At 35.9% G+C, this 16421-nt stretch overlaps 1 protein-coding gene across 1 annotated transcript in view; it reads right to left on the bottom strand.

Moving 5' to 3' along the window:
- GALNT13 (polypeptide N-acetylgalactosaminyltransferase 13) overlaps window positions 1-16421 on the bottom strand; it is a 628841-nt gene that overhangs the window by 575627 nt on the left and 36793 nt on the right. Inside the window, exon 2 of the mRNA XM_010840017.1 lies at window positions 13262-13507. Within this exon, the coding sequence (XP_010838319.1) occupies window positions 13262-13403 (142 nt within the window). The 5' untranslated portion in view covers window positions 13404-13507. The remainder of the gene's footprint in view (window positions 1-13261; window positions 13508-16421) is intronic.

The raw sequence follows: 16421 nt of genomic DNA, 5'->3' as shown, positions 1-16421 counted from the left end.
TGGACATGGAACAACAGACTGGTTCCAAATAGGAAAAGGAGTACATCAAGGCTGTATATTGTCACCCTGCTTATTTAACTTCTATGCAGAGTACATTATGAGAAACACTGGGCTGGAAGAAGCACAAGCTGGAATCAAGATTGCTGGGAGAAATATCAATAACCTCAGATAGGCAGGTGACACCACCGTTATGGCAGAAAGTGAAAAGGAACTAAAAAGCCTCTTGATGAAAGTGAAAGTGGAGAGTGAAAAAGTTGGCTTAAAGCTCAACATTCAGAAAACGAAGATCATGGCATCTGGTCCCATCACTTCATGCGGACTAGATGGGGAAACAGTGGAAACAATGTCAGACTTTATTTTGGGGGCCTCCAAAATAACTGCAGATGGTGACTGCAGCCATGAAATTAAAAAACGCATACTGCTTGGAAGGAAAGTTATGACCAACCTAGATAGCTTATTAAAAAGCAGAGACCTTATTTTGTCAACAAAGGTCCATGTAGTAAAGGTTATGGTTTTTCCAGTAGTCATGTATGGATGTGAGAGTTGGACTATAAAGAAAGCTGAGTGCAGAATTGATCTTTTGAAGTGTGGTGTTCGAGAAGACTCTTGAGAGTCCCTTGGACTGCAAGGAGATCCAACCAGTCCATTCTAAAGGAGATCAGTCCTGGGTGTTCATTGGAAGGACTGATGTTGAAGCTGAAACTCCAATATTTTGGCCACCTGATGAGAAGAACTGACTCATGTGAAAAGACCCTGATGTTGGGAAAGTTTGAAGGCAGGAGAAGGGGACGATGGAGGATGAGATGGTTGGATGGCATCACCGACTCAATGGACATGGGTTTGTCTAAAGTCCGGGAGTTGGTGTTGAACAGGGAGGCCTGGCATGCTGTGGTTCATGGGGTCGCAAAGAGTCAGACACGACTGAGCGACTGAACTGAACTGAATACAGTCAACAGCTTTGGCATAGTCAATAAAGCAGACGTAGATGTTTTTCTGGAACTCTCTTGCTTTTTTGATGATCTAACAGATGTTGTCAATCTGATCTCTGGTTCCTCTGCCTTTTGTAAAGCCAGCTTAAGCATTTAAAAGTTCACGGTTCATGTACTGTTGAAGCCTGACTTGGAGAATTTTGAGCATTACTTTGCTAGTGTGTGAGATCAAATTTTATGAGAAAATGAAAGATAAAAGACAAAGTTTGGACTCTAGGTGGAAAGAGTAACAATAAAAATATGTTTGCCATGATAATACAGTTGTTTCAAGATTCTTAATCATCTACCTATACTGGATAGTCTACTATGAAAACAGAATCTGCCACACTGATCATGCCTTAATTGTTTTATTCATTCAACAATTATTAATTGAGCATATACGATGTGCAGCTATCTCTGCCTCAACACAGCCCTTTAGTGCCCATGATTTCCAATGGGTAGAAATAAAAATGTGTCCATTTCCATTTTATTGAGGGACTATTTGGTAATAAGCTTTGTCCTTCATTCTCCATTCAATCAACTCTAATCTTTATGAAATTGAAAATTAGAGCTTGCCCTCAAAAGATAAGTATTGTCTTAATGATGTATTTCTCTTTATTTTGTATATTTTATCTCCTCCTGATAGCACAGTATTTATATGCTGACATTTCATTCTGAAATAAGAGTGATTCTTACCTTCCTATCTCCAGCTCTGACGCAAATCAAGCCTTCAAATTGTGTGTTGAGTGAATTGGCTCATCTTATTTCATACTAATAAGTAAAGATATGAGTATTTACTTCTTCAAACTGTTTTTAAACTTGACTTTACAAAACAGAAAACTTTATTGTTTTTACCAATTAATTTTCAGAATAAAGAATTTAAATGACTTAATATTCAATTGGTTTTAATTGCCATCTAATTTAAATGGTTTTAATTAATGAATAAAATTTTGGTGGCCAAAAACATCTTAGTGTTATCTTGCACACGTACTAAACAACACTGCATTCTCCTTCTGAACTCCATCTCATGCTAAACACATCTTTCCTTCTCCAGAAACTTTCAACAATTTCCCATTTCCTAGAGAAGAGAATTAAAATTCATTTCCCCAGCACTTAAAGTCCTTTAAAATCTCTCTTTATCTTAACTTTCAACCTAAAATCTGTAAATCCTCTTTATGTCTGATTCTTCCTCAATCAACCAACTCACTGATTTCTTATATCCTCATTTTGAGGAAGCCAATAGCCTTCTCTTGATAATTTATTTCCCGGATACCTACTCCCTCCCAATTTATACATGTCCACATAATTAATATACTTTGGGGCCTCTCACAGCAATTTACTTGGTATCTCTCTTATAGCAGTTACCATTTTCTATTTTGTAATGTAGTTATTTATGTACATGCCATGTCTCCGGTAGACTGTGTGATTCTTCAAGACAGATGTTCTATTTGATTAAGCTTTGTATATTTCATAGTTCCTACACCAGTACTTTTAACAAATAAATGGATGAAAGATTATCTCAATCATTCTTGTTAAAATTTTGAGAAAAAATAGTGCTTTACTACTGTTCACAACTTTTAATCATTCTTTGTAAGATTTAAGAGGCTTGGCTCCAAAGGAAACTGCTAAGGAAAATTGCAACCTAAATTAATCAGTATACTGTAACAACTCAACAAATACAAAATTGCTAAAGTCTGAAAGCCTACCTTTCAGACAGGTAAGTTTGCCAGACTACTATTCTCCTGTTATAATTAAATAAGACATATTATTACCCAAGGTCAGTGGCCACCTCCTTCTCTTTCCTCCAGAAATATTCCAATATTTGTAATTACTTTATAAATAGTATGTAAATGATATGATTATTTTGCCTTAAAGAGGTCTAGGCACTTGAGTCAGGGACACAGCATAACATTGTGGTTTAAAGTCTGAGCTCAAAAGTCTGACAAAGCAGGCTGAGAGCCCTTTCTTCCTACTTGTCAGTTTTGTGACCTTGGGGAAATTAATTAACTCTTTCATATCTCAGGCTCTTATATATAAATGAGAGTAACAATCATATTTACACTCAGTGCACCTGTGAGAACTAAATGAACCAGTATATGCAAAGTAGCTGCCACAGTAAACCTCACAATTGTTCATTATTACAATGTATTTTTCTTCCTGACACTGATGTGTCTGCCTGGATTAGAGAAGGGATCAGAATGAATTGTGAACAAAACCATGGAAGGCAAAAGTGAACATCAAAGGTCAAAATTTTATAAGTCTATTAATTTTTGAATACTATTTATAAACTCGATTGAAAATTACCTGGGACATATATATGTCCTACTCCAAGTTGACTGAGCCTGTATGTCCTACCTTTTGTATGACTATAAATATTATCACCTGAAAGTCCCAGTAGTCATTAAAATTTATTCAGGACAATTCCAAAACATTGTAATCACTTATGCTCTTCTACCCTCCCCCATTAAAGGTGAAGCCATGTTTTTAAAAAACAAGAAAAAAGTGATGTTAGTTTTAACACTTTAATTTACTACTTTTCAGTTTCCTCTCACACCTACACAGAGAATTCTCCCTTAAAGCACTAAAGATTAATCAAACAAGGTCAACAAGCATTTTCTATTTAGTAAATGAGTACAAGGCAAGATGTTAGTGTTATGAAGAGATCACTTAGAAAGAAACAAAAGAGGGAATTCCCTGGTGGTCCAGTGATTAGAATTAGGTGCTTTCATTGCCAGGGCTGGGGTTCCATTCCTGGTCAAACAACTAAGATCCTGCAAGGCTACCTGTATCCCCAGATTTATGAGAAGAGACCAGGGAGTCTCCCAGGTAGAGCTAAAGGGAAACATGGAGGGACGGAATTAAGATTGCAGTCAACAATTCCATTAATTTTCTTGATTCTCTCCAATTCAGAGCAGCAGCAAGGAGGTCTTGGGGGACACAAGGGCATGAAAGTAACTTTGCAAAACCTTAAAATGCCAGATATGGCAATATTGCCTCATAAATGATCTGAAACAAGAAGGGTACCTAGGAAATATTTTCCTGACCGTGATTTATATATATATATATATATATATATACTAGCCAGGGAGATTTGGTCAAGTCTAGGATGCCTCTGAGAGCGAAGACAAAACCCTCAAGTCAAATTTTCAGACTCTGTGCTCCATACTGGTATCTGAGTGAAAGCATGGCACTTGAATTCCAATGAAAACTGGCATTAAGTGATAACAAAGTCCTTTACTGAACTTACACTACAATAACCAAATTCTGTTCTATTGGTTGTTAAAATTCCGTCACTTCCTCTTGACCACACTGTGAAACAATAGAAGATACAGGCATTGGTCTCTGCCACCAATTCCTGGCTCAGAGTTACTCTAACCCTTATAATTTCCTAAGTTATACACTAGAAGCATCTGATGTTTGGTCTTGGATCCTGGTTCCTGATATGAAGCCCCTAGATCCCTTGGAATTTCCTGGGTAATAGGAGCATCTTTTGTTCAAATGAGATGATTCAGTTTGGGCTCCTGGATAGCTCTGAGATGGGGCTTGTCATCAGAAAGACCAAGGCATGATTAGATACTTGAAACATTCAGTTCCAGCTCCCATTTTCCAGGAAGGAGGGACAGGCTGGAGACTGAGCTGATACTGAACATATCTATATGATGGAACCTCCATAGAAATCTGAGAAGTATGGGGTTCAGAGAGTTTCTACAATGTTCAACACATCTTCATGACAGGAAGGTCACATATCCCAATTCCAAGGACACAGAAACTCCTGAACTTGGTGCCTTTCTGGACCTCAACCTGCAAAAGTCTTCATCTGGCTTTATTATAACTTTTATAATAAGCTGGTGAATGTAAATAAGTGTTTCCCTAAGTTCTGGGAGGCATTCTAGCAAATTATCAAACTCAGTGGATGTGCCAATTTATAGCTGGTTGGTCAGAAGTACTGAGGATGAGATGGGATCTTAAACTGGTGTCTGAAGTGGTGGCAGCTTTGTGGGACTGAGTCCTTAACTTGTGGGGTCGGATGCTCAGTCCAGGTAGACAGTGTCAGACTTGTAGAACACCAAGTTGGTGTTGCAGAGAATTGCTTGGGGAAAAGTCAACACGTCTGGTGTTAGAAATATTGTGCACATGAGTAGAAGAAAAACATGGAAGTGATTTCCTCATACACTCACTCTGCCTCGTAAAAGAAGAAAAATGTCGCCACATTTTTTTGTGTGATAATTAAGCTAAAACGTATACATAATTTAGAATAATCATAGTTTAGACTTATTTTTATTATTGTTGGCTAATATACTTATCTTTGTTTATATACCAGCAACAAGTCTTTCTTAAATATTCTTTCATCTCCCTTTTTTTGAAGGTAAGTTTTATTTCATTTCCTAAGTATGTGTAATATGTTCAATATTCAGGATCAGGTAAAGAATGGGAGGTTCCTTCCTTCCTTGAATATCATAATTTTATATCCCTTTGTCCTCTGTGATGAGAAGGCTCTCCTGGGGTTGCCAAGCAGCTCTCTCCCCATGTCACTTCCACATCATCACTTCTTCTAGCAGACAATACATTTTCCACGGACTGAACAAAATAGTTCCTTTTCCATACTTTTATTGAGAAAAAATAGCTATAAACATAATCTTTCATTTGGAAATGAGCATGTAAACCAGGGCTTCCCCGGTGGCTCAGATGGTAAAGAATCTGCCTGCAAAGCAGGAGACCTGGGTTCAGTCTCTGGGTCGGGAAGATCCTCTGGAGAAGGAAATGGCAACCCACTCCAGTATTCTTGCCTGGAGAAACCCATGGACAGAGGAGCCTGGCAGGCTCCACGGGGTCACAAAGAGTCAGATACAACTGAAGAACATGTTTTCATGAATGAAAACCATGATTCATATTCATTTCATTTTACACCTGGTGACTGAGGCCCAGAGAGACAAATTAACTTGCCTAAGGACATGGGCTCTTAGTGAAGGAGCTAGAGGACAGAGATGATGCAGACTGGCCACGTAACCTCAAATTTTCCCAAAGCATTTGTAGGTGCACTGCAGCAACATTGGTCTTTTAAATATCTACTCTCTCAAATAGCTATTCTAACTCCTCCAACTCTGGAGCAGCATCACTTAGTATTCCACACCAGTTAGGAGTCAGAAATATCCTTCAGTGCATTTTAGCTCTAGGTGGCCCCAGAGTGGCATAAAAGAGTTATACTTCCCTAACAAGAACTTATGTCACCCAAAGGTACTCCTTTAGAAAATAGCAAAAGGATTCATGGCTCTGCATCTAATATTAGAACAAGTCTTTGTGCTCCCAGGAAGTCCCTCAAAATAATAAATTTTATAGCATCACTCAATAATTGATATATAAAATGACAGTGCTGACTCAGAAGCAAAGATTCAATTCTATTCCATATACTCCATTTAATAAGGAAGAAAAAGAATGTAATCCACCTTAGGAAAAAAAAATGATGGTGTTAAGTCTGGTATTTAAGAGTTTATTAATGTAGTCAACTTCCTACTGAACAATTCCATTCAGTTGCCTGACACATGTCTCAACCTCAACACATACAAAACAGACTCAGTAGCTACCTCAACTCCTCCTACATCTCACCTATCAAGAAACTGGATCAAATAATGTCCTGCAAGAAACTTGAAACGTGTCCTTGACATTTCCATCTCCTCCACCCACCGGAGTCTGTCAAGCACCCAGGTCTCTTAATCCTGTATCTCAAATACCTCTTTATTTCACCCACTTCTGTCACATCTCACTGGCACTACTATGCTCTAAGCAGGCCTTACTTCCCACACAGAACTCATGAAAGGCCACCACCACCACCTACCCCACCTCCCTGTACAGTTGTCTATTCCCTGATCTAGTCCACACATGAACTTTCCACAACACAGAGCTAATCATGTCTGCTGTATTCTAAACTCATTCAGTGGCTTCCCCTTTTTTTCAAATCCATTCAATAGTTCTTATTCACTCACTTTAGTTGTCTATATTACAGACACATCAAACCCACATCCAAAACACACCTAGGACACTAGGAATGCCCCATAGTCAGTCAAAATACTCCCACCCCATGCACCTGTTGCCCCGACACATGTCAATCAACGTCCGACAATCTTATGATCACAGTTAGCTTTACTTGCTTTATATGAAGTCTTGATGCATCTCTATACAGTTCTAAAGTATGCATTTGAAAAACTAAGTTGATTTTAACTTATCAAACTGTACCATGCTGTATATCATCTCTGAAAGATATAACTTCTATACTTAATTTACTATTGTATTATCATGATTAATTCATATTGGTGCAAATTGCTATAGTTCATTCATTTTGACTAAAATATATTATTCTATTATATTCCATACATCTATTCATTCATCAGATTTTGCATTAATTGGCCTATGGATTATTTTCAACTTTTTATGAACAGTAGCACTGTAAAATATTTGCTTATGTGGAAAGATTTTTATAAGTATATGACTATGGATTCTGGTTCATTCATGAATTTTTAGATATCAGCAGCAATGTCAAACCATTATCTGAAGTTACTATTAAAAGATGTGAAGATACATCACCTCTAACAATTGGTATTAGCAGCCTTTTTAATTTTTGCCAGTTGAATGTATATATCATTGTAGTCTTGATCTGCATTTCCCTCTCACAATCAATGTTCAGTATTTTATCATAACTTTCTTTTTTGCTATATGTGTTTCTTTTTTTCCTAGAAATGTGCATTTATGCTTATTTCCTGCCCATTTTTTTCCTGTTGGACTATGTGGGTTTTCCTTACTATTAATAGGAGTTATTTATATATATTTGACAATAATCTTTCAGCTACATGTTCTTTGAACATCTTCTACAGTTTTTAATCTCTTTTTACTTTCTTTAAGGTATATGCAAGTGAACCAACTTCCTGAATTTTAATATAGTCAAATTTATCAATAGTATCTTTTATGGTCGATGATGTTGTATAGTATTTCAGAATTGTCCCTTAATTCAGAGTCCTAAAAATACCTATTTTATTTTCTGCTAAAAGTAAAGTTTTCTTGCGACACTAATACTTCCAAAGCGTATCTTGGTTTATGACATGAGTGAAGCATCCAGTTTCATCTATTTTCCATGCATATTACCACGATTTTCACTGTATTTATTGAAGAGCTCTTCTCTCCCCTACTGATTTGCAGTGCTTCCTCTGTCATATATTGAATGTTCCAAACATGTGAGTGTACTTCTAGGGTCTCTATTCTGTTCCTCTGGGGACTTGGGCCACCCTTTGTGCAAATATTACAGTCCTGATTACTCAAATTTTGTAAGATCTCTGTATTTTTTCCCTTCAGAAGTATCTTGGGTATTCCATTATCTTTATAATTCCATAAAAATTAGTGTTTTCTTCTTTAACTATTTACTTTCTACTTTTATCTTTTAGACCTCAGTTTAAGCGCCACAGTCTTTTAAGAAGTTTTAGCTAGTACCCGAGATTCATTTCTAATACTTTAGATGCTCTACTCAGAGCATTGTTCTTCCTCATCCTAATACTCTCTGTGCTTTGTAATCATTTCTAAATTACATTTTTACTGAAAGAGAGAGAGAAAGAAATTTTTAGTATTAACTATGAGCTGGAGAAGACTCTTGAGGGTCCATGGAGGGCAAGGAAATCAAGGCAGTCGATCCTAAAGGAAATCAACCCTGAATACTCATTGGAAGGACTGATGCTGAAGTTCTAATACTTTGGCCACCTGATGCAAAGAGCCAACTTGTTGGAAAAGACCCTGATGCTGGGAAAGACTGAAGGCAAAGAAGATGAGGGCAGCAAAGGAGGAGATGGTTAGATAGCATCACTGACTCAATGGACATAAATTTGAGCAAACTCTGGGGGACAGAGGAGGACCGAGGAGTCTGGCATGCTACAGTCCATGAGGTCACAAAGAGTCAGACATGACTTAGTGACGGAACTACAACAACAACAAATAAGCTGCATGATAACAGAGACCTTGTTTCCCTTGGATCTCCAGGTCTTAGCTCATAGTCCATAATTTTTCTTGAAGAGTTACTTCCTTTTGGGGGGCTATACCCAGAATAACCGCCCCATGCTGTGGACCTGACTCAGCCTGGACAGCAGAGTCTGGTGGAGTCTCATTCAGACCTTTAATGACTTTCACAATGTTTAGCAGACACTGATAAAGGGTCAGCAATGAGCTACCACTCCACTGAGAGGCTTAGCACATCATCATGTTTAATTCTCAAGGCAGCTCTGTGAAATAAGATTTATTGACTTTACGGTTCTCATCTTAAATGGAACACCAAGATTTTGTTAAGGAATTTGCTAGAAGTCACACAGCTATTAATAATTCACAGGGGAGGACTTGAGAACCAGATTAGTCAAAAAAGCTGGGTTTTTAACCATGGGGTGATCTATCTTGTTATGCCCCCTGTGAAGTCTGAGGTGCTGATACTCGGGATTGCTTCTTATTTTTTGCCCATTACCAGACTGTGTTCTTCTTTTTTATAACTAAGATATAATTAGTGTAAGTTTAAGTTTATAACTAAGTGTATAATTAGTGTAAGTTTAAGATATACAACATGTTAACTTGAGAAGCACTTAAGTAATTAATGATTTGGTAAATGAATGAACGTATCTCAAAAATTAATTCAGAGTGTTTGCTAATATTGGGTATTTACAAGTGGTTTAAAATTTAGAACTAGAAGACATCTTAGAAACTACCTAGTCCAAAGCTTTATTTTAATAATGCGACAAAAACGTCCAGAAATATCAACATTTTTGATCAAAAAATCCTGTTTTTAACATATCTAGAACCTGAGAATTCCAGCCACGTGCACTTTGTACAATATCATCTACATGTAAATAAAATATTTTAAATACACAGTATGAGTTCCTAAATAAAGTAATATTCTGAAATAATGAGTAACAATAGAAGATGAAATTAAAACTATAAAGCCTAATTTTCACATTTTCAAGACAAATATTAATGTATAACATTAAAGAAGTATTAAAAGTAAAGAGAATATAGTTTAATTTTACATTTTAAGTACAAGGAAAAATTACTATTTTTGCCTTGCATCATCAAATTTTACATTTTGAGATTTGAAACTGAACATTAAGAACTTAAATCAGCAAAACTGCTCTTTAGGTACTTCCAGAAAAGGCTGTCATAATTTTGCTGAATCAGATCATAAAATTTTTTGTGACCAATCTAGATGTCTCCATTCAACAAATGACCAAGTGATCATACTAAACTGACGTGATCCATCAAATCACATTTCCACTTTCAGCCAAGCAGCAGCTCAACCAATTCTAATGAAGAAGCAGAGAAGGCTGATTTATTCTGTGATTTTAACCAAAGATCAGCAAATCAATCCCCATGCTCATTTATCAAAAACTGATGGACTCATAAAGTTTTCCTCTTTGAATAATTCTAATAAAAGAGCATAAAAAATGTATATAAACTAAATGGGTCTAGGCTCAGTCACTTTCATATTACTTTCTCTCAATTTTTTGTGCTAGTCAGAAACTCTACTGAAAGAATTAGACTTATTTTGAAAAGAAGATAATCATAATTTCTCCAGCTGGACCAGAGTATAATAAAATATAAATATAATATTATATTATATAAAAAATATAATAATAAAAAAATAAGAATATAATACCAAAGTAAACTAAAGATGTCCAACAAAATCACACAACAAAAAATTAATTTTTAGAAATGCTTTTCTGAATTTTCCTACTCATACAATGAGATAGTATCAATGAAATTCTCTTTCTTAGAATATTTTGATTAATAAATAACCTCAAAAATATCTATATATTAGAAGCAGAATACATTCATTAAATGAATGGAAACCTCAAGTCAGTAAATTAGATTCACTTTTCCAAAAGGTACAAATGTATCAACTGGGCTTCAAAGTTTACCTTTTGTCATGCTTATAAAGAAAACTTTTGCTAAGTAAGGAATTAATATAAACTAGATTTTAAGAAAAAAGTATTAAAAAATGTTAAGAAAAAAATTCAAGGAGAATAAAATTATCTACTTCTGCTTCATTGACTACACTAAAGGCTTTGACTATGTGCATAACAAACTGTGGAAAATTAAGGAGGTGGGAAAACCAGACCACCTTATCTGTCTCCTGAGAAGCCTATATGCAGGTCAAGAAGCAACAGTTAAAACTGGACATGGAACAATGGAGTGGTTCAAAACTGGGAAAGGAGTACATCAAGGCTGTATATTTTTACCCTGACAATTTAACCTAAATACAGAGTACATCATGTGAAGGGGTTTCCCAGGTGGCTCAGTGGTAAAAAAACCCACCTGCCAATGCAGGAGTTGTGGGTCCAATCACCAGTGTGGGAAGATCCCCTGGAGAAGGAAACAGCAACCCATTCCAGTCTTCTTGCAACTTTTTTCTTATAGTACTCTTACTTCCCTGATGGTTCAGATGGTAAAGAATCTGCCCGCAATGCAGGAGGTCTGGACTTGATCCCTGGATTGGGAAGATCCTCTGAAGAAGGGAAAGGCAATCCACTCCATTATTCTTGTCTGGAGAATCCCATGGATAAAGGAGCCTGGCAGGCTATAGTCCATGGGATCGCAAAGTGCTGGACACGACTAAATGACTAACAATTTCATTTTCACAATTTTCACATCATGTAATATGCCAGCACAGATGACTCACAAGCTAGAATCAAGATGGAAGAATATCTACAATCTCAGATATGCAGATGACACCATCTTAATGGCAGAAAGTGAAGAGGAACTAAAAAGCCTCTTAATGAAGGTGAAATAGAGTGACAAAGCTGGCTTAAAACTCAATATTCAAAAAATGAAGATCATGGCAACCAGTCCTATTACTTCATGGCTAAAAGATGGGAAAAAATTGGAAACAGTGGCAGATTTTATTTTTGTGGGCTCCAAAATCACTGCAGATGGTGACTACAGCCAGGAAATGAAAAGATGCTTGCTTCTTGGAAGAAATTCTACGACAAACCTAGACAGTGTATTAAAAAGCAGAGACATCACTTTGCCAATAAAGGTCTGTAGAGCCAAAGCTATGGTTTTTCTAGTAGTCATATATGGGTGTAAGAGTTGAACCATAAAGAAGGCTGAGTATCCAAGAATTGATGCTTTTGAACTGTGGTACTGGAGGAAATTCCTAAGAGTCCCTTGGACAGCAAGGAGATCAAAGGTGTCAGTCCTAAAGAAAATCAACCCTGAATATTCATTGGAAGAACTGATGTTGAAGCTGAGGCTCCAAAACTTTGGCCACATGATAGGAAGAGCCAACTCATTGGAAAAGAGCCTGATGTTGCAAAAGACTTAGGGCAAGAGGAGAAAAGGGCAGCAGAGGATGAGATGGTTGGATGGCTTCACTTACTCAATGAACATGAGTTTGAGCAAACTCAGGGAGATAGTGAAGGACAGGGAAGCTTGGTATGCTGCAGTTCATGGGGTTGTAAAGAGTCAAACACGACTTAGCAACTGAATAAAACAATAACTAAAACTAATTTCAAGCATGCTCAAGTACTTTAGAAGCACTCATTCACTAGGAATGTTTCAGAAATAAATTAATGACATTTAAGCCAAAAGAAAACATAGAAAAATTACATGAAATAACTTTAGGAAATGAATCACTATATTTAATAAATCACCATTTATATAAATTATTATGTTTCTTCAGCATTCATGCTTATCTAGTCACTGACACTGGTTCCTTAAGAGGGAATATTGAGTGAAAATGAGTTTGTAATACACTTAAAATTATCTTTTGCCTTTAACATAGGGTGGCAAGCTGATAGCCCACAAGTTAAATCTAGCCACCAACATGTTTTGCTTTTTAAAAAGTGTCCTTCTTTTATTGCTTTTGGAAGTTTTGAGGGCTGTAATGTAGTCTCATTTTGCTACTTTCCTCACCATCTCACTTCAGTAGTTTTCCTTTTTTACATTATGTTCTCGATCTCTAAAGGCTTATGCTTCTGAAAGCCTAAATTTAAAATTCTGTCCAATTTACATGCTCAGTACAGTCACAAAATGTTGGAATTATTAGAATTGGAAGTACTTTAGAGGTGAGGTAATTCCTCATTTCTTCCAACAAAACAGTTGAGGCCAAGAAAAGTAAAGTAGCTTTCCCATGGTAGCTTTCCCATGGCTAAATGTACATCAACAGTTCTGCCAAATAAGTCAATAAACTGAACTCTTCTTTTGAAATGTCATGTTTTATCATGAGTCACCACCATTCTTATCTGCATAAAGGAAATGTCTGCTTCATAAGTACTTACCCCTGAGTGCAGGCAGCAGGGACCTCTCCTTCTTGTCATCACATTTGTTACATTCACTGAAGTACAGGAGTAAGAAGACATCAACGAGAACCCACATCAGTGAAGTGGCTAGAACCACCTTGCAGTAAACAAACCTCCTCATATCTTCCCTTGATTTCTAGTTAACACAGAGATCAAAGACAGACACGGCTGTGACAAATCCAAGCCACAGAGGTGAACTCCCGGATAAAAGCAGGATGCATCCCACTGTATTTGGGGAAAAAAAAGGAAGAAGAAAAAATAATTGTCTCACAGTTTATTTTGCATAAATGTGATATAACATGAAACATATGACCATTTAACGCTTTCATATATATCAGCATTTGGCCTTCAAGTTCAGAATTAAAAGTCCAAATAAATGAGAGTTGTAAGCAAGCCAAGGGGCTTAAATTGAAACAATTAATCCTAGATCTGCCACTATTTTGCTGGGCCCCTGGGAACCACTTGCTTTCTTCATGTTGTATTGCCTTTGGCTTAAAGTTCTATCACCATATTCTGTAAAGCACTAGGTTATAAAAAGTGCAGTTCTGAATTTACCATGAATCAGCACTTTTAAGGAGCCAGTGTTGCTGAACTAGAGTCATCCTGAGTTATTATATATTGCAATGGCTAAGAGCTGGTCTTTACACAGATAGGCCTGGACTTATTCACTTCCTACATAGGGGAGACTTTGTAAACCTCAGTTTTCTCATCTATAAAATGAAACTAACAGTGCCAAAAATAAAGATTTGCTATGAGGACCAAAAATTATAATGCTTGTAAACCTTATTGCAGAATACAGTCATTAATATTAAGACATTTTAAAAAATATTTGACAAAAAGGCAATTAATTGAAATAAGTCATCAGTTATTTATCCTTAAAAACCCATCTGATCTGCATAGAAAATAACCACTACAGATATGCATTTGAGAAAGGTTAGCACACATTCATAAAATTATCAGTGAATAATACATTAAATGTAAAGTGATTTAAAAGAAAATAACTAGAGCAAGAATTCTAAAGGCATAACAAAGACATGTGTGCAATTATTAAGAGATACTTAAAATAAATGTGGAATTAATAACATATACTTATTTGTTTTATTTATACTATATAGAACAATAATAACTACCTTGTTATTTCTATCTATAGAATAATTATATCAACACAAAATAGTCTCATATCATTGGCCACATTAAAATAATAGAAACTGAAATATAAATTTATTTATGTGAATAAGATAAGTAACAATTTTGACAGATATTTGAGGAGAACAGCTATTAAATACAAAGATACTTGGACCATCTCAGAAATGCTTGTCTCAAAATAAAAACATCAAAGTACAATTTGCTGAGGCAGAAGTTGTTTAAATTAATGGCAGCTGACCTTGCTTCATAAAGCAACACAAATGCTATTGTCCATCACAATCTGATCAGAGTAGGAACAATTCAAAGCTTACATAAGGTTACAATGTAAAAAATTATTATAACAGAGCCTACTTTCAACATCTACATAAAATTTACATTTATTCAACAAATATTTTTAAAAAATAGAACATATACAAACCTAAGGAATGCATAATATTTGACACTGGTTGTTTTTCTTGAAAAAAAGCATGCTAATTATTTTGTTTCATTTTAACTTCATTTTTCTGTAAAAATTACAAGTAAACATTGGAACTCAGCCTCGAAACCTGACAACAAGGGAAGGATTCCCACATATATATTTCCTGTTACTTTATGTATATGTCACTGAATATGAGATTTGAAACAATTCAACCTATTTAATTTTCTGTCTTTCTTTGGACATAAGATGGAGCAGGTTCCTTTAGTTTATTGTAGGAAAAGAGCCCCGTGTAAAAGTATATATTACACTGATGGTAGCTAAATGCCCATTCCCAGATTTAGAAGGAAAACCTTAAAATAAAACATCCCATAATACAAAAATCTATATGTTATATAAGATCTATGTATTATAGGATCTTTTATCATAAAGATCTATAATAAAAGACATAAAAAGAACCATGACTAGCTGTCATAAAATGGAATTATGAATTTAAGTAAGCATTTTGCCTCTCTGTGCTTCATTTTCTTTACTTATATTTCCTTCCCCATCTACCTCACAAAATTGTGATACTTAAGCAAGATAATGTATGAGAACATTTTTTTAAAAGAAATATAAAGAATATTATAATACAAAATCTGAAATCACTTAATATTAAACATTAAAATGTCTAAGATAAGTCATTTCCTAATAAGAGCCTAATAGTTGAGGTTATTGAGAATTTAACTTAAACTTTAACTATAATAGAAAGTGAAAATCACATCTTATTACCACTTCAGGCATTATTCAAATTATTGTAATTTCATACCCTGCTAGATCTATATATCAAGATATTAACACTGAGAAAACTCTAACTTTACTATATTATGTGATAAAACTAAGTTGCTCTTTAAATATTTTAATTTATGAAACAACCTTTCCTTATATATATCAAGTTTTTAATTCTATTTACTGTGAAAACACCTCTACCTTGAAAACATACTAAATTTTATCATTTGTTATCTGCTAGTACTTGTAAAATAGTAATCACATACACTGTTTCAATACTCTTCTTAAGAACAAAACAGATTGAGCAGAAGGATGGCACAATATACAAAGTAACACTAACCAGTTCAGTTCAGTTCAGTCCAGTCGCTCAGAGGTGTCCGACTCTGCAACCCCATGAATCGCAGCACACAAGGCCTCCCTGTCCATCACCAACTCCTGGAGTTCACTCAGACTCACGTCCATCGAGTCAGTGATGCCATCCAGCCATCTCATCCTCTGTCATCCCCTTCTCCTCCTGCCCCCAATCCCTCCCAGCATCAGAGTCTTTTCCAATCAGTCAACTCTTCGCATGAGGTGGCCAAAGTACTGGAGTTTCAGCTTTAGCATCATTCCTTCCAAAGACATCCCAGGGCTGATCTCCTTCAGAATGGACTGGTTGGATCTCCTTGCAGTCCAAGGGACTCTCAAGAGCCTTCTCCAACCCCACAGTTCAAAAGCATCAATTCTTTGGTGCTCAGCTTTCTTTACAGTCCAACTCTCACATCCATACATGACCACTGGAAAAACCATACCCTTGACTAGACAGACCTT

Source organism: Bison bison, unplaced genomic scaffold (genome assembly GCF_000754665.1).
Source record: "Bison bison bison isolate TAMUID 2011002044 unplaced genomic scaffold, Bison_UMD1.0 scf7180017864139, whole genome shotgun sequence".
Lineage (NCBI taxonomy): Eukaryota > Metazoa > Chordata > Mammalia > Artiodactyla > Bovidae > Bison > Bison bison.
This window is presented reverse-complemented; position numbering and strand designations above follow the sequence as displayed.